Source organism: Elephas maximus, chromosome 13 (genome assembly GCF_024166365.1).
Source record: "Elephas maximus indicus isolate mEleMax1 chromosome 13, mEleMax1 primary haplotype, whole genome shotgun sequence".
In the NCBI taxonomy this organism is placed as follows: Eukaryota; Metazoa; Chordata; class Mammalia; order Proboscidea; family Elephantidae; genus Elephas; species Elephas maximus.
Genome location: NC_064831.1, coordinates 91602939 through 91628458, shown reverse-complemented (window position 1 = coordinate 91628458; position 25520 = coordinate 91602939). Strand labels below are relative to the sequence as shown.

At 40.8% G+C, this 25520-nt stretch overlaps 1 protein-coding gene across 1 annotated transcript in view; it reads left to right on the top strand.

The window, feature by feature from the left end:
* Nucleotides 1-25520, top strand: part of ADAMTS17 (ADAM metallopeptidase with thrombospondin type 1 motif 17) — a 473699-nt gene that overhangs the window by 349630 nt on the left and 98549 nt on the right. Inside the window, exon 17 of the mRNA XM_049905242.1 lies at nucleotides 20040-20120. Coding sequence (XP_049761199.1) covers nucleotides 20040-20120 — 81 coding nt within the window. The remainder of the gene's footprint in view (nucleotides 1-20039; nucleotides 20121-25520) is intronic.

Genomic DNA, 25520 nt, shown 5'->3' with positions numbered 1-25520 from the left:
GTTAGATTTATTCCTAAGTATTTTATTTTTTAGGGGATATTATTAATGATACTGTCTTACTGATTTCCTTTTCACAGTTCTTTTTATTGGTGTGTAGTAATCCAACTGATTTTTGTATGTTTATCTTGTATCCCGCTACTGTCCTGGATCGTTCTATTAGTTTCAGTAGTTTTCTTATGGAGTCCTTTGGATTCTGTATGTACGGTATCATATTATCTGCAAAAAGGGACAGTTTTGCTACTTCCTTGCAAATTTCGATGCCCTTTATTTCTTTTTCTTGCCTCCAGCACAATGTTAAATAAGAGTGGTGATAAAGGGCATCCTTGTTTTGTTCCTGTTCTTAGCGAGAATGTTTTTAGCTTCTCTCCATTAAGAATGACATTGGCTGTTGGTTATGTATAGATGCCCTTTTTTATATTGAGGAATTTCCCTTCTATACCTATTTTATTGAGAATTTTTACCAGGAATGGATATTGGACTTTATCAAATGCCTTTTCTGCATCAGTTGAGATGATCGTGTGAGCCTTTTGTTTTAGTTATGTGGCAGATTACATTGAATAATTTTCTAATGTTGAACCAGTCTTGTATACCTGGTAGGAATCCCACTTGGTCTTTTTTTTTTTTTTTGCATAGGATGCTGATTCTATTGGCTAGAATTTTGTTGAGAATTTTTGCATATATATCCATGAGAGACATTGGTCTGTATTTTTCTTTTTTGTGGTGTCCTTGCTTGGCTATGGTATCAGGATTATGCCGACTTCATAGAATAAATTTGGAAGTATCCCTTTCTTTTCTGTATTCTGAGATAGTTTGAGGAGTACTGGTGCAAGGTCTTCTCTGAACGTTTGGTAGAATTCTCCAGTGAAGCCATCAGGGCCAGGGCTTTTTTGTTGTTGTCGTTGGGAGTTTTTTGTTTGTTTGTTTGTTTTTTAATTACCTTTTCAATTTCTTGTTATGGGCCTGTTCAGATTTTCTAACCTCAGTTTGTGCTAGTTTAGATAGGTAGTGTGCTTCTAGAAATGTGTCCACTTCCTCTAGGTTTTCAGATTTGTTGTAGTGTAATTTTTCATGGTACTCTGTTATGATTTCTTTTTTTTTTTCAGTTGAATCTGTTGTAACGTCCCCCATTTCATTTCCTATTTGGATTATCTGCGTCCTCTCCTGCTTTTCTTTTGTCAGTTTGGCCAATGGTTTGTCGATTTTGTTGACCTTGGTTTTATTGATTCTTTCTATTGTTATTCTATTATCTGTTTCATTTATTTCTGCTCTAATCTTCATTATTTCCTTTCTTCTGGTGGCTCTGGGCTTCTTTTGCTGTTCTTTTTCTGTTTGAGTTGTATAGATAATGTTTCAATTTCATTCCTTTCCTCTTTTTTGATGTGTGCATCTATTGCTATAAATTGACCTCGGAGTACTGCCTTTGCTGTGTCCCAAAGGTTTTTGTATGATGTGTTTTCCTTATCATTTGATTATAGGAATTTTTTTTATTCCATCTTTGATTTCTTCTGTTACCCAGTGACTTTTAAGCAAGGTGTGTTGTTCAGTTTCCATGTATTTGATTTTTTTTCCTTGCTCTACCTGTTCTAATTTCTACTTTGATCACGTTGTGATCAGAGAGGATGCTTTGTATTATCTCAGTGTTCTGGATTTTGTTGAGGGTTGCTTCGTGGCCTAAGATGTGGTCTGTTCTAGAGAACGTTCCATGTGCTTTTGAAAAGAATATGTACTTTGCTGTTGGACAGAGTATTCTGTAAATGTGTATGATATCAAGTTAGTTGATTGTGTCCTTTAGATCTTCTGTATCTTTGTTGAGTTTCTTTATAGATGTTCCATGCTTTCCCGAAAGTGGTGTGTTTAAGTCTCCTGCTATTATTGTGGAACTCTGTTTCTGTTTTAGTGCTGTTTTGAGCTTCAGTTTTGCAGAATATATTATTCTTGGTTGGCGTTTTTTTTCTTTCAAGGTTTTATATATGTCACCCCATTGCCTTCTTGCCTGCATAGTTCCTGCCAAGTGATCAGCGTTTAATCTTACTGTTTCCCTTTTTTATGTGACTTTTTATTTTTCTCTAGCTGTTCTCAGGATTCTTTCTTTGTCTTTGTTTTCAGCGAGTGTGATTATGGTGTTTCTTGGTGATTTTCTTTTGAGGTCTATCCTATGTGGGGTTCATTGAGCTTTTTGGATGGTTGGGTTTTTGTCTTTCATGATATTAGGGAAGCTTTCTGTCAGGAAATCTTCAGCAATTCTCTCTGTGTTTTCCATTTTCTCTCCCTGTTATGGAACTATGATCACACTCAAATTTTTGTTTTTAATTGTATCCCACATCGTTCTCAGGGTTTCTTCATTTTTTTTCATTCTTTTCTCTGATTTTGCCTCAAAGTTGTATCCAAGGGTTTGTCATCTGTTTCTCTGATCCTGTCTTCTGTTGTTTCACATTTGCTCCTAAAACCTTCTGTTGCGCTATCCATTTCTGAAATGTTGTTGTTTATATTTTGAATTTAAAATTGCTGTTTTTGTGTGGTTTCTAGTTGTTTATTTATTTTGACATTTTGTTCCTGTATTATTTTCCTGAATTCTTTCTTTGCTTTTTCTGTGTTTTCCCTGATTTTGTATTTTCTATGATTTTGTCTGTTTTTTCTTTATTTTTGTCTGCATTTTCCTTCATCTCTTGAAGAACCCCGAATATTAGAGTTTCAAATTACCTATCAGGTAGTTCCACTACCTTTTCTTCTACTGGAACGTCATCTGGTGATTTATTTTGGTTGCTTTCTGGAGACATCCTGTCTTTTTTATATATGTATATGTATGTGTGTGTATATATATATATACACATATATATATGTTTTTGTATTGTCTGCTGTCTTTGGGACATTCGGGAATTATTTTCTTTGTTTATTGATTGTAGATTTGCTTGTTTTGTCCTTTTTTTGTTTTATTTGGTTATGTCTGGGCAGGTGGGCCAGTTGAGTTTTGTTGCTTGCTCACCCGTGGGTGTGATATTTACCACCTTGTCCAGGTGGGCAGTGCTGATCACTCAGCAATGGTGCAGCAGGGTGGGTCCAGAGGGGTTGGAGGGGTAGGGATGGGTGGTTTGTGGCTTGACCTGGGGATGATGGGGCAGGATTGGGGGACAGTGTAGGAAGGGACCAGGGAGCAATATCAGTGTCACTCGGGAGTGTGGCACTTGGCACATGGTGTAGATAAGCAGGAGGGAAGGGAGAAGATGTGATGGGCAGAACTAAGTGGGTGAGTAAAAGAAGAGTGAGAAAAAAAAAACAAAAAGCAATAAAAAGAAATGAAGGAAAAGAGAAAAAATGGCAGTGCCTTAGGATTTGGCGGGTAGGACTGGGGCAGAGACAGCAAGGCCACGTGCTGGTGGTTCTCTACCCGAGCAGTGTGGCTCTGCCTGTTGAGAAGAGGCATGGGTGACTCATGGGGCTAGGTGGGCAAGGGAAAGGAAAGAGGAGAAAGAGAAAAAGCCAACAACAACAAGATAATAACTTAAAAAATTGTAGTGGGGGAGCCAGCTGTTGGGGGCAGGGCAGAACTGGGGTGACGGTGAGCTAATGTCTTTCTTGTCAGTTGGCATGACATGGCCCATCAGGGTGGGGCAGAAGCAGCACAGGGCCTAGGTGGGAGGGAAAAGAAAAAGGGAGAAGGGGGAAGATAAGGAAAAATTTAAAAATGGCACTAAGGGAGCTGCTTGTGGGGGCAGTGCAGACCCAGGGAGGCTGTGTGCCAGAGGCTTTCCAGCTAAGCAGTACAGCACAGCCCACCAAGAAGAGGGGAGTAGTGCACAGGGCTAGGTGGGTGGGAGAAAGGAAGGGAAGAGAGAAAAAAAAAAGCAACAATAAATAAGTAAATAAAATGGCAATGAAGATGCCAATCAGTGATGGTGATGCAGACCTGGGGAGGCTGCTCACATTGACTCTCCAGCCAAGTGGTGCAGCATGGCCCCTCAAGTAGGGGTGGGGGTTGTGCAGAGAGCTGGGTGGGTGGGAGAACAGAAAGGAGAGAGAGAAGAAAAAGAAAGAAAGAAAAAAGGAACAAAGCAAACAAACCAAAAAATCACAGCCCGTTAAGAAGGGGAAGGGACAGCACACAGGGCTAGCTGGGTGGGAGAAAGAAAAAGAAGGAAGGGAGAGAGAGATAAGCAACAAAAAAAGCCAAAAAAAAATTACGAAAACAAACAAAAAAAATGCCAGTGAAGGGACAAGACGATGGGGGCTGGGTGGACCCAGACAGCAGTGATCTGGTGTTTCCCTGGCTGAGCAACCCTGGCCCATTGGAAAACAGTGGATGCCACATAGAGGGAAGAAGCATAAGGGGTGGGAAAGCATATATCCCTGGTTACCGTATGCAAAGTCCCCTTTTGGGAGCTCCATGAAGTTGCCTTCCCATGCTCCCTGTCCGTAGTCCTTGGCATCTGAGGTCCAAGATGGTGGATCCATGCCACGTTAGCTGGTAGAGGAACTCCATTCTGTAGCTCTCCTCATTCTCTGTTCTCTGTCAGATTCTTATTCTATTTGGTGCTTGATCAAGTTCTTTATTCCTTCATTTGATGGTTAGGATTCCAAGATTGACATTTGTATCTGTTTTACTTAGTTTTTCAGGTCTTTGCTGCAGAGGGACAGCATGGTGCTTCTGTCTCTAGAGCCATGTTGGCTCCACCTCGCTATGAATGTTCTTACACACGTTTTTGTGTGAGCATATGTTTTCATTTCTCTTGGGTATTTACCACTTGGAATGGAATTCTTTGGTCATATGGTAATTCTGTGTTTAACTTTTTGAGGAGTGGCCAAACTCTTTTCGAAAGTGGCTGAACCATTTTAAATTCTCACCATCAATGAACAAAGGTTCCAATCTCTACATTCTCTCCAACACTTGTTATAATCTGTCTTTTTTATTACGGCAGATGTGAAGTATCTTGTAGGCTTTGATTTGCATTTCTCTAGTGACTAACAGGGTCGAACATCTTTCCATGTCCTTTATGACCATTTATATATCTTCCTTGGGGGAATGTCTATTCAAATCCTTTGCTCATTTTAAAATTGTGTTTTGTGTCCTTTCATTATTAAGTTCTAAGTTTTCTTTAAGGAGCCCTGGTGGCACAGTGGTTAAGTGCTTGCCTGCTAACCAAAATGTTGGCAGTTCAAATACATCAGCCGCTCTACAGTAGAAAAATGTGGCAGTCTGCTTCTGTAAAGATTGGGGCCTTGGAAACCCTATGGCAGTTCTACTCTGTTCTATAGGGTTGCTATGAGTCGAAATTGACTCAACAGCAACAGGTTTTTAGGTTTTTTTCAGAATTTCTTTATGTATTCTGGATACAAGTCCCTTATCCAGTAATTAATTTGCAGATATTTTCTCACAGTGTGTTGGCTATGTTTTCACTTTCTTGATGGTGTCCTTTGAATCACAAAATTTTTCATTTCGATGTTATCCAGTTTTATCTGTTCTTCTTTAACTTGTGCTTTTGTCACAAAATTTACTCCTATATTTTTTTTGTTTTTTTTGTTTTTTTTTTGCTTTAAGTGAAAGTTTACAATTCAAGTCAGTTTCTCATACAAAAACTTATGCACACATTGTTGTGTGACCCTTAGTTGCTCTCCCTACAATATGACAGCACACTCCTCTCCACCATTTCCCGTGTCCATTAAGTCAGCTCCTGTCACCCTCTGCCTTCTCATCTCGCCTCCACATGGGACCTGCCCACATAGTCTCATGTGTCTGCTTGAGCTAAGAAGCACACTTTTCATCAGTATCATTTTATGCCTTATACTCCAGTCTAATCTTTGTCTGAAGAGTTGGCTTCAGGAATGATTTTAGTTTTGGACTAACAGAGAGTCTGGGGGCCATGGCTTCTGGGGTCCCTACAGTCTCAGACCATTAAGTCTGGTCTTTTTACTAGAATTTGAGGTCTGCATCCTACTTTTCTCCTGCTCCATCAGGGATTCTCTGTTTTGTTCCCTATCACTGCAGTCATTGTTGGTAGCTGAGCACCATCTACTTCGTCTGGTCTCAGACCGATGGAGTCTCTGGTTTCAGTGGCCCCTTCTGTCTCTTGGGCTCATACTTTCCTTGTGTCTTTGGTGTTCTTCATTCTCCTTTGCTCTAGGTGGGTTGAGACCAATTGATGCATCTTAGAATGCTGCTTGCTAGCTTTTAAGACCCCAGACGCCACTCACCAAAGTGGGATGCAGAACATTTTCTTAATACACTTTGTTATGCCATTGACCTAGATGTCCCCTGAAACCATGGTCCCCAGACCTCCACCCCATTACTCTGTCCCTTAAGGTGTTTGATTGTATTCAGGAAACTTCTTAGCTTTTGGTTTAGTCCAGTTGTGCTGACTTCCTTATATTATATGTTGTCCTTCCCTCCACCTAAAATAATTCTTGTCTACTGTCTAGTTAGTGTATTCCTGTCTTCCTCCCTCCCCACCCTAAAACCATCAAAGAATGTTTTCTTCTGTGTTTAAACCTTTTCTTGAGTTCTTACAATAGTTGTCTCATACAGTATTTGTCCTTTTGCAACTGACTCATTTCACTCAGCGTAATGCCTTCCAGATTCCTTCGTGTTATGAGATGTTTCACAGATTCATTGTTGTTCTTTATCATTGCATAGTATTCCATTGTGTGAATATACCGTAATTTGTTTATCCATTTATCTGTTGATGAGCACCTTGGTTGTTTCTATCTTTTTGGTATTGTAACTAATGCTGCAATGAACATGGCTGTGCATGTATCTATTTGTGCAAGGGCTCTTATTTCTCTAGGATATATTTAAAGGAGTGGGGTTGCTGGATCATATGGTAGTTCTATTTCTAGCTTTTTAAGGAAGAGCCAAATCGATTTCCAAAATGGTTGTACCATTTTGCATTCCCACCAGCAGTGTATAAGTGTTCCAGCCTCTCCACAACTTCTCCAACATTTATTATTTTGTGTTTTTGAGGTTAATGCTAGTCTTGTTGGAGTGAGATGGTATCTCATTGTAGTTTTGATTTGCATTTCTCTAATGGCTAACGATCCTGAGCATTTCCTCATGTATCTGTTAGCCATCTGAATATCTTCTTTGGTGAAGTGCCTGTTCATATCCTTTGCCCATTTTTTAATTGTCTTTTTGTTGTTGAGGTTTTGCAGTATCTTGTAGGTTTTAGAGATTACATGCTGATCAGATTTGTCATAGCCAAAAACTTTTTCCCAGTCTGTAGGTTATCTTTTTACTCTTTCAATGAAGGCTTTGGATGAGCAAAAGTGTTTGATTTTTAGGAGCTCCCAGTTATCTAGTTTCTCTTCTGGTATTTGTGCATTTTTAGTAATGTTTTCTATACTGTTTATGCCGTGTATTAGAGCTCCTAGTGTTGTCCCTATTTTTTCTTCCATGATTTTTATAGTTTCAGATTTTATATTTAGGTCTTTGATCCATCTTGAGTTAGTTTTTGTGCATGGTATGTGGTATGGGTCTTGTTTCTTTTTTTTTTTTTTTTTTTTTTTGCAGTTGGATATCCAGTTATGCCAGCACCATTTGTTAAAGAGACTGTCTTTTCCCCAGTTAATGGACTTTGGCCGTTGTCAAATATCAGCTGCTTATAAGTGGTTGAATTTACATCTGGATTCTCAATTCTGTTCTGTTGGTCTATGTATCTGTTGTTGTACCGGTCTGTAACTTTCCTTATTTATGGTGTCTTTACCTGGTTTTGGTATCAGGGTTATGCTGGCTTCATAGAATGAGTTTGGGAGTATCCCATCCTCCTCTGTGCTCTGAAATACCTTTAGTAGTAGTGGTGTTAACTTTTCTCTGAAAGTTTGGTAGAATTCTGCAGTGAAGCCATCAGGGCCAAGGGCTTTATTTGCTGGGAGTTTTTTAGTTACCTTTTAAATGTCTTCTTTTGTTATAGGTTTATTTAGTTGTTCTACCTCTGTGTTAGTTTAGGTAGGTAGTGTGTTTCTAGAAATTTGTCCATTTCCTCTAAGTTTTCATATTTGTTAGAGTATAATTTTTCATAGTATTCTGTTAAGATTCTTTTAAGTTGGGTCTGTTGTGATATCACCTAATTTATTTCTTATTTGGGTTATTTGCTTCCTCTCATGTTTTCTGCTCTAGTTTTTATTATTTGCTTTCTTCTATGCCCAAGGGCTCCTTTTGCTGTTCTCCTTCTAATTGTTCAAGTTGTAGGGTTAATTCTTTGATTTTGGCCCTTTCTTCTTTTTGGATGTGTGCATGTATTGCTGTAAATTGACCTTATTCTTTTTGGTGGGTTTTACTTTAAAGTTTGTTTTGTTAGAAATTAATATTGCTACTCCTGTTTTTTTTTTTTTATTGTTGTTTGTTTGATGTATTTTTTACATCCTTTGAATTTTAGTTTGTGTCTGTGTCTCTTGTAGGCAGCATATAGATGGATCATGTTTTTTATCCATTCTGCCACTTTCTGTCTCTTTATTGGTGTATTTAGTCCATTTACATTCAGTGTAATTATTGATAGGTATGAGTTTAGTGCAGTCATTTTGATGTCTTTGTGTGTGTGTGTGTTGTTGATAATTTTTTTCCACTTAATTTTTTGGGCTGAATTGTTTTTCTTTATATATTGCCTTTTCCTCTTTTTCATTGTTGTTGCTTTTGTATTTGCTGAGTCTTTATGTTTTTCTTGTTTTTTTATTTGGATGTGTAGGGTTGTTAGCTTCCTTTGTGGTTACCTTAATATTTACCTTAATTTTTTAAGTTTAAACCAATCTTTCATTCCTTTATATCGCCATGACTCCTTCTCCATATGAAAGATCTACGACTACATTTTTTTAGTCCCTCTTTTTTGATTTAATGTTGTCACCTTTTACATAGTGATGTTTCTGTTTCCCTGTTTTGAGTGTTTTAGCTTTGATTTCTTTTTTTGATTTCCCTATCTGGGTTGATACCTAGTTGCTTTGTCCTGTGTTCTAGTCTTAGGTTGTTATCTGATGTTACTGACTTTCTAACTGGAGGACTCCCTTTAGTATTTCTTGTAATTCTGGTTTGGCCTTTGCAAATTCCCTAGAACTTCTTTTTATCTGAAAATGTCCTAATTTCGCCTTCATATTTGAGAGGCAGTTTCGCTGGATATATAATTCTAGGGTGGCAGTTTTTCTCCTTCAAGGCTTTATATATATCATCCAATTGCGTTCTTGCTATGAAAGTACATATTGCAATTTTGTGAGTACATGTTGCCGTCTTAACAACATTGAGTCTTCTGATCCATAATTGTTTTATTTATTTAGATCATCTTTAATTTCTTTCAGTGATGTTTTATAGCTTGCGGAGTATAAATTTTATACTTCTTTTGTTAAGTTATCTCTAAGTATCTGATTCTGTTTGATGCTATTTAAATGGAATTGTTAATCTTATTTTTGGATTGTTCATTGCTAGTGTATAGAAATACAATTGATTTTTGTATGTTGATCTTGTATCATGCAACCTTTCTGAGCTTAAGTATTAGTTGTTATTTTCTTTTTAGTGAATTCATTACAATTTTCTACATACAAAATCATTTCATCTGTGAATAGAGATAGTTTTACTTCTTTATTTCCAATCTGGATGTCTTATTTCTTTTTCTTTCCTAATTTTCCTGGCTAGAACTTCCAGTGCATTGTTGAATAGAAGTGGCGAGAGCAGACATCCTTGCCTTGTGACTGATTTTAGAGGGAAAGCATTTTGTCTTTCACCTTTAAGTATGATGTCATCTGTATATTTTTCATAGATTGACATTTATCAGGTTGAGGAAGTTTTTTCTGTTCCTAGTTTGTTGTGTGTTTTTAGTATTAAAGCGTGTTGAATTTTTTTCAAGTACTTTTTCTGCATCTATTGAAATGATCATATGGTTTTTATCCTTTATTAATATAGTCCATTAATTTATTGTAGTGTGTTAACACATCCTTGCATTTTTGTGTTATACCGCACTTAATCACCATGTATAATTTTCTTGAAAAGTAACTGGATTCAGTTTGCTAGTATTTTGTCAAGGGTTTTTGTGTCTGTAGGTCCATGGGCAGTGCAGCTGGTTTACTCTCAGCTACTAACTGAAAGGTTGGTGGTTCATATCCACCCCACAGCACTGTGGAAGAAAGCCCTGGTGATCTGCTTCTGTATGATTACAGCCATTGAAATCTGTGTGGAGCACAGTTCTACTCTGACACACATGGCGTCACCCTGAGTCAGAATGGGCTCAATGGCAGTGGATTTTATGTGTATCTGTGTTCATAAGTGATATAGCGTTGTATCTAATGGCCAAAATTTTGAAATAACCTCAGTGTCTGTCAACAAAGGAGTGGTTATGTAAACTAAATAGTAATTTAAATGAAAAGTGAAGTAGAGCTATGCATATTAACATGGAAAGATCTCCAAGAAATATCATGAGTCATTTGCCAACTCCTACCCATTTGTCTTTTTCAAGATTTATTGTTCAGTGATTAAGGAAACATCCAACTTTGTCAGAAGCATCTGTCAGTGAAGTAGGGCAGAAGACCAGCGAGGAAGCATGGAAGTATGAGCAAGTCATCTCTCTTGGCTCAGGACAAGTAAAAGCAAAAAGAAATCACTCAAACACACAAACCTGTACCCTAACAGATTTCACTATAAATCAGGGAAAAGTCCTCCAAGCTCATAACATTTTCCTGTCCCTCCCCACCACACAAGCCTACTGCCCCTACTGCAAGCAACTAGTGTAATAAGAACCCCAAAACAAGCAGCTATTAAAGACACGTATCAGAAAAATGTTGCCAAGAGAAGATAAAAATTGTGACTGTATCTTATTGCTATAAATTCAAAGACTAACAAAACAATGTCTTCAATAAAACAAGAACTCAAAGCCAAAATACAAGATCTTAAGTTACAACGAAGCAACAGAAGATGTAATATGACTTAGCAGAGCTGATGGAAGATGTGGAAGAGAAAAATGAATCTGTCGCAGAAACAAAATCCACATGGAAGAAGAGGAAATAGACACTGCTGAAAACACAGTAATACGCATGGAAGACAGGCTTGAGAAAAATGAATAAAACGAAATGGAAATGAACGGAGTCAAAAGGATAAGAGATAAAATGAAAACTTATGGAAGACAAAAGAGATAAAAAATACATAATTCGGTGTCCTTAAAAAAGAAAACAAATCAGAAAAAAGATTTAAGGAAAATAATAATATAGTCTTGTGCTCCAGGAAAAATGTGATTCACAATTATGAATGGCCTAATAGTCATTAGCTTTCAAAAGTAAGAAGCCTTTGAGCACCCCAGGCAACTTTTAGGTAACCTGTAAATGGGAAAACCTCAGCTTGGCCTCAGGCTTCTCACAGCAACATTCAATGGACCCACTGCTGTCGAGTTGATTCTGACTCATAGTGACCTTATAGGAGAGTAGAACTGCCCCACAGGGTTTCCAAGGAGCTGCTGGTGGATTTCAACTGCCCATCTTTTGGTAGCAGCCAAGCCCTTAACCACTGTACCACCAGGGCTCTGCAGCAACTCATAAAACAGCCTCAGGGAGAGAAAGTATGATCGAAGAATTTTATACCAGCCAAACTGACACTACAGTGGCTGTTACAGCTTCTGCTCAGACATGGAATTTGTCACTTCTGTTCATAGTCTTTTGGCCACAGCAGGTCACATGACCAGATGGGAAGCTGATAGAGGAAGCAAGAAATCTCCTTTCACAGGAAGGCACAAGAAGTTACATGGCAACAGTAGGGATATAGAATCCTCTTAATGGAAGGCAATGTCTAATTGGGAACAATAATGCAATTCCTACATACAGCCTATGGTACATATAACAGACACATCTAAGATAGAACGACATGGAAAATTTGAAAATGTCAAGCAAATACAAAAAGAAAATAGAGGGGAGCAATGGGGCAAGGGCACAGTGGGGCATGCCCCCTGATACAGCAGTAAGGGACCAGAGAGGATGGGGCCCCAGAGGGATCAGCCAGCTCTGTCGGTTCTGGGCACCAGTGGTTTCCTGGTGCCGCCTGTGTAATGGTGCTGGGAGGAAGGAAGTGCCATGACAGTGCCTTGGGTGGAGCCCATGTTCTGGGGGTGAAGAGGCAGAGCTGGTGAACTGGTGTCTGGGTGAGCTGTCACAGTAGGAGCAGCCCTGAAGATGGAGCGTCCCCTCACAGAGTGAGGATAGTCTAAATTCCAAGAGACAGTGCCTAATTCAGTGTTCGATTATGCATCAGTTATCACCGGCTGTCTCACCGCCAATGTATCCATAGGAGATAGCAACAAATAGGCAGCCCCCTTCAGTTCAACCAAGCCAACATCACATCTCGGGAACTATGCGACACACCTGTGTGCAACAGAAGTCCTCCTGTCAGGCATCAGAGAAGAAGGAGAGATGTCCATCTTGACATAATTGCATTAGTCTAGATGAAAACTATCACCATCTCCCATATGCACAGCGGCAATCAAGGCTTCCACCCTCTTAGTGTATCCCTTGTCTGTTAGGTTGACATACGTGATCAGGTGTAAAAACAGAATGTCCTGGAAATACAAGTACTAAAAATTGGTGATAATTTATTGAAATTGTTTGGGGTTTTATTGAAATTGTTGCAGGTTTTTTAAAAAATTTATTGTGATGACAGAAAAAGCATTCTTTGCTGGTTACAAGGGTGGAAAGAGAGGGAGAGGAGAATTCACTAACTAGATAGTAGACAAGAATTATCTTAGGTGAAGGGAAGGACAATACACAATACAGGGGATGTTAGTACAACTGAACCAAAGCAAAAGCTAGGAAGTTTTCTGGGTGCATCCAAACACTTTGAGCGACAGAGTAGCTGGGGCTGGGGCCTGGGGACCATAGTTTCGGGGACATCTAGGTCGATTGGCATAGCAGAGTTTATTAAGAAAATGTTTTGCATCCCACTTGGACAAATGGCACCTGGGGTCTTAAAAGCTTATGAGCAGCCATCTAAGATGCATCAATTGGTCCCATCCTACCTGGAGCAAAGGAGAATGAAGAAAACCAAAGACACAAGGAAAATATTAGCCCAAGAGACTAAAGGACTACATAAACCAGAGACTCTACCAGCCTGAAACCAGAAGAACTAGATGGTGCCCTGCTACTACCAATGACTTCCCTGACAGGGAACACAGCAGAGAGTCCTAGATGGAGCAGGAAAAAAGTGTGGAGCAGAACTCAAATTTGTGTAAAAAGACCAGACTTAATGGTCTGACAGAGACTGGAGGAACCCCCAAAACTATGGTCCCTGAACATTCTTTGAACCCAGAACTGAAACCATTCCCAAAACCAACTCTTCAGCCAAACATTAGACAGGACTATACAAAAATAATAATAATGATAATACATGTAATAAGTGTGCTTCTTAGTTTAGTCAGATACATGAGACCAAGTGGGCGGCTTCTGTCTGGAGGCAAGATGAGAAGGCAGGAAGGGACAGGAACTGGTTGAATGGACACAGGGAACCTGGGGTGGAAAGGGGAAATGTGCTGTCAACTTGTGAGAATTGCAACTAATGTTACAAATTTTGTATGAGAAATTAACTTTCACCTAAAGCACAATAAAAATAAATAAATAAATAGAGAGAATTAGGATTTCATTAATAAAGTCTTTAGATACCAAAAACAAAAAATTATTGTGATGAAATATATATAACAGAGAATTTGGCATTTTAACCATTTTTAAGTGTACAATTACATTCACCATGTTCCTCACACCAAGAGGCTCAGTGCTCCTTAGGCAGTGGCTCTCCATTTCTCCCTCCCTCTTGTCCCTGGAAACCACAAATAAACTTTTGTCTCTGTGAGAAAGAGGAAGAAAAAAGGAAACAAAGGAAGAAAGAAAAAGAGAAAGAAAGAAAATGAAACAAAACAGAGGTAACAACTTCAATGTCAATATAAAAATACAAATTCAGAACCCAAAGCATTAAATGCTAGATATACAGTTTTTACACAGGTATCTCATATTTGTGAATAGCATTACACAGAGTAACATCACATCAAAGTTCATACAGTAAAAACTGCAGAAGGTATGTGGAGAAGTGGAGAGAAATACATTAGAAGTAGGAGACTAAGTCACTCATCTTAGCTTTTAGTCAAGAGGACAAAAATTTAGCAAGGATATAAAAGACCTAAATAGCATAGTCTGTGATGGAGGTTTAGTTATCATGGATTAAACTCTATCCCCGAAAACAGCAACTCAACCTATATTTTCAAGCCAATTATGTGTTAGCCATATATACTCCTCACTTATCAACGTGGTTAGGTTGCAAAGACCAGGTCATTATGTGAAAATCAGCATTATGTGAAAATGGAGCATGACCACATCACATCACAAAATGGAGGATGACTACCTCATTACATAACTGCCAAATTATATCATTTATATAACTGCCAAAGTATATCATTACATAACTGCTGAACAAACCACTGAGAATCATGGTCCAGCCAAGCTGACACATAACCATCACAGCCAGCATTACTTTCACCTCATACCTTGGCTTTTGTTACTGTCAGACATATATTATCAATGTGCAACATTTTCTGACAGTACTTTCTTGCTGTTGTCATAAATGCAAAATATCGGATAACGAGGTAGTAAGTGAGGGATAGGTGTTTATCAGGTTAAAAAAATCTCAATAAATTCCCCAAAATAGGATAACACAAAAATAAAATCTTTGATAATAATGCAATAATGCTAATATAAAACTATTATAGAATGGAAATTTATCATTTCAAAATATAAAATTTCTCTTTTAAGTAATTCTTAGTTCAAAGAGGAAATCAAAACTGAAATTGCAAGATATTTGTAAAACAATATTAAAAGCAATAAATATTAGAATCTATGTGATACAGCTCAAGCAGTATATTGGAGGAAGAAATCACGGTCCTAAATAGATTATTAAACAAAAAAGAAAATAATTGTCTAAGAAGTTGCTAAAAGAGGAAATTTATAAAAAGTGGAATTGATAAGTTAGTTCTTTGTATAAATTAATAAACAGTTAAAAGATAACATGGAATAAATTATCCAATTCATAACAGAAAAAAAACAACAAAACTTACAATAAACTTAACATGAATTTTGCAGGGACCATATAAAAAGCTCCTTGAGGACTTGAACAAAATGAAAGGTCCTTTACTTAGAGATAAAAATTTTATATCATGAAGATGTCAGTTCTCCCCAAAATTGTATATTTAATATTTGGAAATAAAATTTAAAAGAGTTTTTTAGACTAAACAAATAAATTTTAAATTGTATGTGAAAAATAAAAAAGAACAACTAGGAAAATTATTAAACAGAGGACTGCTCCTACCAAACACTGAAACTTATTATAAAGCCACAATATTTAAAGCAAAATGGCACTGGTTGAGTAAAGGACTGTCTTAGTTCTCTAGTGCTGCTGTAACAGAAATACCACAGGTGGGTGGCTCTAAAGAACCAAAATTTATTTTCTCACAATCTAGATCTGAAAGTCCGTATCAGGGTCTCAGCCATGTCGATTCCTTCCTTGTCGGTAGCCTTGGATATTTCTTGGCTTCTTATCCTATCGACAATCCTCACATGTCATCTTTTTTTCCTAGTATGTGCTTATTTCTGTGTCTTATCTCCTTCCTCTTTTAGAAACTCACAAGTGATTAGGTTTAGGACACACCCTACACAGTGGCTAAGAGCTTGGCTACTAACCAAAAGGTCGGCACTTCGAATCTGCCACTCCTTGGAAGACCTACAGGGCAGTTCTACTCTGTCCCGTCGTGTCACTATGCGTCGGAGGCAACTCCACAGCAATGAGTTTCCACACAGATATGGCTTCATTAACATAACAAAGAAATTCTGTTTTCAAATAGGATTGTATCCACAGGTATAGGGGTTAGGATTCCAACATACATTTTGGGGAGACATAGTTCAGTCCTTAACAAGGACTGAGATGTTAATAGAAAAGAACAGAAAATCCAGAAATAGACCCAAATACATCCAGGATTTAGTTAAGGAAGCCTGGGTTATTCAATAAATGGTTTTGGGACAACTGGATTACCATATTGAAAAAAAAAAAAAAAGATATTGAATGTCTGAATATCTATTCTACTCCTTATACCAAAAGGAATTCCAGGTGAAGCAAAGATTTAATTGCATGTGTTTGTATGTATAAAACCCATTGCCGTAGAGTCAGTTCTGACCCTATAAGACAGAGTATCAACCGCCCCGTAGAGTTTCCAAGGAGCACCTGGTGGATTCAAACTGCCGACCTTTTGGTTAGCAGCCATAACACTTAACCACTATGCCACCAGGTTTCATCGTGTATATAGATGTAGATACACGGGTGTGTCGTGTGCCGCCAAGTTGCTTCTGACTCACTGCAACCCTGTAGGACAGAGTAGAACTGCCCCATAGAGTTTCCAAGGTTGTAATCTTTACCGATTTTTTTTTAATCTTTACCGAAGCAGACTGCCACATCTTTTTCCTGTGGAGCAACTGGTGGGTTGGAACTGCTGACCTTTCGCTTAGCAGCCGAGGATTTAACCGCAGTGCCACCAGAGCTCTTTATATGGATATACATATGATATACATCATATGGATTAACAGAAATTACATATGTTTAAATATGTATTAACCCATCTGAGTATGTATATATATATGCCCATATGAGTTTCTCTTCTATAATTATGGCTAAACAACTGCTCTGAGGGACAACGTCCTGCTGCAGAACATATATGTACTATACAGGACAGACTCTAAGATACTGGCGGTCTCAAAAAATGTAGGAGAGCTCTCCGAGGACATCTACCTCTCCAGGGGTGGGATCAGTGGAGAGCTAAGAGAAGTACCTTGTAGATAGAAGGTGATGGCAACATGGCCGTCAGGATACTGAGCCTCAGGCTACCTGCGACTTCCAGCTAAGCCTACACCCTCAGGAGGGCTGAAACGGTCCTCAGTCGGTGGCGTTCTGGGTTTCTAGCAGCATAACTAAGCTCTCTCTGGAAGAGGAATTCCCCTACTTAGGATCCTCAAAGATTAAGATTAAGTAGTGAACTTACAAAGATGAGCAAACAACTGATATAGACCCTCAAGGACTGCAGAGAATTGAAGTGTCAGGTACAGAATGTCAAATAGTCGTACATAAAATGTTTAAAGACAAGCCTTCAGTGTACAGAGCATGAGAGAGCTTCAGAGGGGATGGAAATCTTGGCTATGATTGTCATGGTGCCTACACGACTATAGACATTGGTCAAAGTTCATCAAATTACACACTTGAACTTGGTGAATTTTATTGTATATAAATCTGTATGCATATTGCATATACAATAAATATCCAGTAAAACTAATTTTAAAAAAGAAAAAGATGAACAAACAAGAGATTGTCTAAGTGAAGAAATTTTTTAAAGAAAGAAATAATCATTGAAATTATCAGCAGACGAGCTAGCTAGCTTAGAGAAACAAGGGACTAGGAAATGTGAAAAAGAAGTGAAGAGGTAGGGAAGATCACATACATGTATTTGAAGTAGTAGAAAGAGGGATTAGAGAGAGGATAAATAAAAAGACACCCATGCCTGGGAACATTGTAGTGAAACTGCAGAACACCAAGGAAGATCTCGCAGCCCAAGAAAAAGACAGGTCACTTTGGAAGGAATGCTGTCTTCTCCACACCTCTAAGGGAAGCCAAAAGACAGTGGATAAATATCTTTCCAGTGTTGAAGGAAAAGAACAACCAATTTAAAATCAAATGCACAAGAAACTCATCTCTCAAAACTGAGAATGAAGTAGACATTTACAGATAAACAAAGGAGCCCTGGTGGCACAGTGGTTAAGTGCTCGGCTGCTAATCCAAAGGTCTGTGGTTCGAACCCACCAGCTGCTCCACAGGAGAAGAGATCTGGCAACCTGCTCCCCTAAAGATAACAGCCTAGGAAACACTATGGGGCAGTTCTTCTCTGCCCCATAGAGTCGCTATGAGTCTGAATCGACTCAACGGCACACAACCACACGTAAAAACAGAGAGAGATTTCAACAACCGAGAGACTTAACGCTAAAGGAGCTTCTAGTGGATTTAAGGAAGGGAAAAAAAATTTCCAAAGAATGGTCTCATATACTGGAAAGAATGATGGGGGGGGCGAGGAGGGGAAGGTAGAATAGTACATGTAAAAATGGTTATTTTTTAAAAAACAAAAAAACTAAGATACTGAACCACAATGTCATGTAAGTCATGTGGCGTTTAATTACAGTTAAACGACTCTGAGGTCTTCCTGTTATTTGAAAGAAAATCAAAATGATGATCTCAAGCAGATGGGAAGAGTATTTGATTAGCTCCAGTACCTCTTTGAGATAAAAACTCTTAACCTAAACCCACTGCCCTTGAGTCAAAAAGAGAACTTCCTTAGCCCAATAAATTGTATTTATCAAATTCCCACAAGAAGCATCATTTTCAACGGGAAAAACTTGGGATGCCACCATCTCATTTCATATACAACATGGCTTTGTAAGTCCCAGCCTTAGAGTGAAGCAAGAGGGAATTAAAGGCTTAAAGATTAGAAAGGAAGAAACGAAACTGTCTGATTGGTGAATGATACAGTTAGCTTCTTAGAAACTCCACCAACATATACAGACTATTAGAGATAATAAAAGTATTTAGCAAGGCTGGGTATAAGATGTATCTTACATCTTATAAGGTTAATAGACTTTCTGCTTTATTAACTTTCATAACTTTTGGGTTTTGTACCTTGGGCATGTATTGCCTAGCAAAGCTGTAATTATTTTAAAGGTGTCCCTGATCTTTGAAAAGCATACGTAAGCTCCCGTTCACAGAAAGTGACGTGTGTATACTAATATGCATAAAGAGGTACTGGACAGCATGGTCACCAACACGTTACTTGTCTTAGGGATCATTTTCACGGTGTGGTATGGTGTCAGTTGGTTTTGGTTTCCTTTCTCATGTTTTTAAAAAAAAATTTTACAATAATTGTGTACTATTTCTAAATAAAAATAAAGCCATTTTATTGTGGGAAAAAGAATAAATAAATGAACCTCTCAAAATAAGCATTTCCATAATCTCTGGGAGGCTGGGTACAGAAAGCACTCATGTTTTTGAGTTCCCCTGCTGATTCTGGGCATCGCGCTTCGGAACGTCGGGGCAGGATTCGTGATCTAACTTGAGATCATCTAAATTGCTGAAGGAAACGCTGGTGGCCTAGTGATTAAGTGCTACGGCTGCTAACCAAAAGGTCGGCAGTTCGAATCTACCGGCTTTCCTTGGAAACTCTATGGGGCAGTTCTACTCTGTCCTGTAGGGGTCGCTATGAGTTGGAATCAACTCGACAGCTGTGGGCAGTGGCTTAAATTGCTGAAGGAAATGCATAAAACCGTTGTCTGAAACCCAAATGAAAATCAAAACAAAATGACTCTCAGCCTGAACTTCAGAATCTCATCATAACTTTGGGCTTGTTGATTGGCACAATTGCCCAGGTAACCAAGCCTCAGCTGGTCCCTGACTTCCCCTCCCCACCACCAGCCTTAGTCTTTGAGTCTTCCTTAACCATCTACTGTTCTGGGCATTCGGGGATCAGAGCATGGGCAGAGGCAGCCTCCCACTGGACTTGGAAATACTCAAGGAAATGGGCAACATTGTTTACCCTGATAGTTGTAGAAAAAGCCCAAAGGGCAGCGAAGGCAGTAAAGGGGACACAGTGCCTTCAGGCAATAGCTCTGTCACGGGACAAGTTGCTTAGCTTGTGCTATCATTCCGTGGATATTCAGGGCAAGTTCAAATGCAGCAGAGAGCAAAGGAACCTCCAACAGAGGAAAGTACCCGGGAGTCACTCTTCACCCATGCCCCAGGGCGGTACCATTCCTACAGAATTCCATGCCAACGATGCTCCCTGGGAGTCGGGCAGCTGGGACATTCTGCCCCTAGAAGAGCTTCGTCTTATTTGACTTTGATTTCTTAGAGCTGTACCAGCTGCAGTGTCTGAAGCCACCGTGGTGGGGCGCTTGGCTTTGGTGGGGTACTACCACGGGCCTCTGATCAAGGGTGGAGCTGTGGTTCATCCGTGTGTCATTTGTTGCTACAGGTTATATTGAAGCCGCTGTCATTCCTGCCGGAGCTCGGAGGATCCGCGTGGTGGAGGATAAACCTGCCCACAGTTTTCTGGGTAAAAAAAAGAAAAAGAGGGAGAAAGATTTGATTCGCAGTTTGTTTCCTGAGAACGGAATTTGATGGTCAGGCGGGTAATCTGGTCAGTATCGTTCTCCCAGGAGGTCACTGGCTTTATACCTGTATCTGTAATCATAATAACACATGTACCCAGAGTGGCCCAAACAGCACTGCCGTATTTGGCTGAAGTGCAGCCACCCTCCAGGTGAGGGTCGGGGGTGGGGACCACCAGTTGTGGATAGGAAGGAAGATGACAGAGTGAAGGAACTTGTGAGGAATCGGGACAGGGTTGATCCTGAGCCATCTGGGTTCCTTGCCTGACTTGTAGGAAGCCCCTGTGGGCCTGTCAATGGTTCTGGACACACCTCCTTAGCTGGAAAAAGACCAACAGCCCTAAATCTAACAGAAGTCCAGACGAAAACTGATTTTCACTGAGTGCTATGTCCCCAAACCCATAGAGACCAACTCCATTGATTTTAGGCACAAACACCTGTGTCTTCCTGTGCAAGGACTCGGTTCCATTCCAGACCAGTCTTCTTCATCGTAAACAGAACCATTCTTAAAACCTGAGAAGAATTAAATTGAACTCTTCTTAGCCAAAGAAGGGAGTCCTTGTGTGGTGAAAACAGTTAACCTGCGCGGCTGCTAGCCTAAAGGTTGGAGGTTTAAGCCCACCCAGAGGTGCCTCGGAAGAAAGGCCTGGCTATCTACTTCCAAAAGATCAGCCATTGAAAACCCTGTGGAGCGCAGTTCTACTCTGACACACACGGGGTCGCCAGGAGTTGGAATCAACCCAACAGCAACTGGTAGGTATGTAGGTAACCCAAGAGACCTTTTGAGTGTATCCTAAGCTCAATCTCAATCTCCCCATCAGCCCCAGCAAAGTTGGCCCTGCTGCTGGAGCACCAGGGTGTGGTTGGAGGGCCAAGTCGAACCTCTGAGCGTTCTGTATGTGGGTCGGAAGCAGCAAACGCTGCTGCGGGACACAGCGATTCCCGAGGCTGCCTGTGCCTTAACTGACTGGGATAGAATGTTCTGCAGCCCGTGTTCTTCAGTCAGCGCTGGTCCCACATCCCTGTCTTGTGTTAAACTTCAGCTCGGAGGTGACTGGAATGTGTAAGACATGATCTCTCTGGCTTCAAACTTAAGAAATCGGTTATTTTTGCTAAATGGAAGCTGCCCATGGAACCCTTTAATTTCAAGTTTTATTACTGAGTTAAAAGAAAGTTCACGTCCTTGTCCATGTTCCTGCTTCTATAGACTTCACTAAAGTATCCAAGTCTCTCTTGGTAATGGTCTCTGTACTTAAGAAACTCATAGTCTAAGACAGACACAAAACAAATCTCTGATAGTCAGGTGTACAATGAAGACCACAATCATCTTATTTAAGAGTTAGAAAAAAAACAGAAACTAAGACAGCTCTAAACTCCTGCCCAGGGAAAGGCAGCCGTAGGGCTGGGAGCTCTCGTCTCCAGGTCCCCACAGTGGGACTCACTACATCCAGCGCCCTGCCATGTGTGACCCTGGTGTAATCCATGCAGCCCTGCCACCTCCAACACAGCTTTCCCCTTGTATGCCCACCACCCTGCCTCCTGGATGCTGGGAGTAGCCGCTGCCACACCTGCTACAGAGTGAGACCTGGCTGCCCCTCATGCTGACAGCCATGCCGGTCTTCATCTGGCCTGTGGGCTGTCATTACTCTGACACAAGCCCTGTGCCCACCTGGGTGGCACTCCTCTCCCCAGCCATCCTAGCTGGTGCTCTGCAAATAGAACAACACTTACAACAGTGCTTTCTAAGATAGGGCCTTGTGCTGCTTCTGGCAGCCTCTCCAGGGTAACCACCTTTTTGATAAGTTCTCAGAGAGCTTTACCCTCGCTCCCCACCCTCCAGCCACTGAAGGAAATTGAGACAACTTCACCAGTGTTTGAGTCAGAAGCCCCATCACCCAGATCACACCCAAAGGGTGTTGTTAGTGGCCTTCTAGTTGGCTCCGACTCATGGCAGCACCATGTGCAACAGGATAAACCTTTCCCAGTCCTGCACCATCTTCACAATCGTGGTATGCGCGAGTCCACTGTGGTGGCTGCTGTGTAGTGCCTTCCAAGCTGGGGGGCTCCTCTTCCAGTGCTGTACCAGGCAATATTCTGTTGTGATCCATAGGGTTTTCATTGACTAATTTTCAGGAGACAATCACCAGGCCTTTCTTCCTAGTCTTAGTCTGGAAGCTGTGCTGAAACCTTCCACCATGGGTGACCCTGCTAGTATTTGAAATACTGGTGATATAGCTTCTAGCATCGCAGCAACATAAAAGCCATCACAGTGAGAGAGACCAAAAGACAGGTGGTGGACCCAAAAGTTACCCTTCTTTCTTAGCTATCTAGTGGTGCTATAACAGAAATACTACAAGTGGATGACTTTAACAAAGAGGAATTTATTTTCTCACAGTCTAGTAGGCCAGAAGTCCGAATTCAGGGCATTAGCTCCAGGGGAATGCCTTCTCTCTCGGTTGGCTCTGGAGGAAGGTCCTTCTCATCAATCTTCCCGTGGACTAGGAGATTCACCTCACAGGGACCCTGGGTCCAAAGGACACATTCTGTTCCCGACGCTGCTTTCTTGGTGGTAATAGGTCTCCCTGTCTCTCTGCTTGCTTCTCTGTTTTATATCTCAAAAGGAATTGGCTGAAGATACAATCCAATCTTGTAGATTGAGCCCTGCCTCATTAACATAACTGCCACCTATCCTACCTCATTAACATCATAGAGGCGGGATTTATAACACATAGATCACATCAGAGGACAAAGTGGTGGACGATCACACAATATTGGGAATCATGGCCCAGCCAAATTGACACACATATTTTTGCAGGGACACAATTCAATCCATGATAGCTTCCAAATGATATGTTGGCTCTCCTCTACCTTGGAGTGACTTCCATGGGAGACTCAGGTAGCCTTTGACCCCTTATTAAAAAATCATAATCCCAGTGTTCCAGGACCTGGCTCATTCTAAGGTCAGTTTATTGGTTCTTCCACATATCACCAACAGATGGCCCTGCAAATAAGTCCCCTGGCATCCAATCCTGGCTTCTCAGAATTCCAGCTCCATTCCTGACCCCAGTGTCAGGGATCAGACTAAAATAGGAACTCAATCTCTACTTTCTGTGTCAATATAAGAATGACAGAAGAGGTCAGAACCCTTTACATCACTCTTCAGCTTTTCATTCCTATAGTAAAAATGAACTTTTCACTGAAACTCATTTTAGAGCCAGTTGAGTAATAAGTCGTGGTTGCTGCCCAGGGAGAGGAGCACTCATGATTATCTCTGTAGGCTCCTAAAGCTCAAAGGCCGCACATAGTAACACCAGGATTAATAACTCCCAATCATTAAACCCCTGCTGTGTTTTAGAGACCTTATCTCTAATCTCCCTTGTTGTTATTGCTAGTAGCCATCCAGTCTACTCCAACTTGTGGCGACCTCGCGTGCAACAGAACAAAACGTTGCCCTGTTCTGTACCATCTTCATGATAGTTGGTCTGCTCAAGCCCATTGTTGTGGCCACTGTGTATTTTGAGTGCCTTCCAACCTAGGGAACTCATCTTCCAAAACTGTATCGGACAATATTGTGATCTATAGGGCTTTCATTGACTAGTTTTTAGAAGTACCTCTCCAGATCTTTCTTCCTACTCCGTCTTAATCTGGAAGCTCCACTGAAACCTGTCCACCATGGGTGACCCTGTTGGCATTTGAAATACCATTGGCATAGCTTCCAGCATCACAGAAACATGCAAGCCACCACAGTACAACAAACTGACAGAAGGCTGTTGGCTAATCCCTCCTAGTGTACTGCAGAGTATCCCTAGTCTCAAGTATTTCTAGGCTCTAAGGGGTTCTCTGGTGCAGTGGCTAAGAGCTTGGCTGCTAACCAAAAGGAAGGGAGTTCGAATCCACCAGCTGCTCCTTGAAAACCCTATGGGGCAGTTCTACTCTGTCATATAGGGTCACTATGAGTCAGAATCAACTGAACAACAACGGATTTTTTTTTTTAAAGGGTTCTGTAGTAGCAGACCCAATTTCTCGTCAGTAGTGAGTGTAGACCTGGAATCCAAATCTGAGCCTACTGTCATATGCGGAGCTTCTCAGAATGGCTCTGAGGTGTTCAATCACAAGAGGAGATGGACTGGTAGAGAAGACTATTGACTGGAGAGCATGTGTTAAACCTGCCCACTTACTATGTGGACCTCAGAGAAGCGAGTTCCCATTCTAGAAACTAAGCTAATGTCCTAGGATGGCTTCTCAACTCCCACATCTTAGAAATCATAATCCAGGGCCTGGCGTGCCAACAAAGCGCAAGTGTGAAGCTGGTCCATGCTTGTTAGATTCCTAAAGTCAGTTCAAATAGGGCTTGTTTCCACTCAGGGCTGGGTGCTCTGGAAGGCAACCCAGTGTATCGGTGAATAGCTCGCACATTTGCTGGGAGCAGTTGCTGAAGAATTCCGCCCCACCTACCATCAACCCACGCGGCTGGCTGGCTGGCGCTCTGCTCGAAACCACCTGGAACAGGAAATGCCTCTGCAGTTTGTATCCATAGCTGAGGACGGCGCTGGCCAGACTCTGAGTGGAAATAAAAGGCGTTGCTGACTTGATGCCAGGAGCAGCAGTCGGTTGACTGTGGGTCAGGTCCTTCAGTTGCATCCAGAATGGAGAGAAGAACAGACCCCATTGTCTGCACAGCTCCGTGCCCCAAGAGGGAGAGGAGGTAGGGTCATGCCTCTGCCACTGGCCCCCGCCAGCTCTGAAGGGGAGCCCTGCCCTCCCATCAGCAGTGCCCCTCCTGATTCCCCAGAATGGCTCACGATCTCCCAGAAACGGTGTGTAAATATCCACAGAGAGAAAAAAAAACTCAAAATGGAAATGGACTTCAGCGCGTGACCTCAAGTTCCACGTCATTGAGAAGCTCCTGTCCCGCCGTAATATCAAAGGAAAGAGCACACACACCCTCATGGGATGCCCCTGTGAGAGTCTCTAGCTGTCGAGAGGCTCTTCGTGGCTTCTGAGCAAAATATACAAAAGAAAGTGCTGCTTTATTTTGGACAGTGATTTAAAACATCAAACCTCTGGCTCAGGCAAAAACGGCAAGCGAAAATCTCCTCCCAGGAAACACGAACTTCTAACTTCACAAGCCGGATCAGGTCACATGGAAAGTCCTTGTTCTTTTTTTTTTTTTAACAGCTTTGCTGAGATATAACTTGCATACCATACAATTCACTCATTTACAGTGTACAGTGGTTTCCAGTGTATTCACAGTGTGCAAACATCACCACAATCAATTTTACCACCCCCCAAAAGAAACTCTATGTCTTAGCAGTCACTGTGTATTTCTCCACCATGCCCCCAGC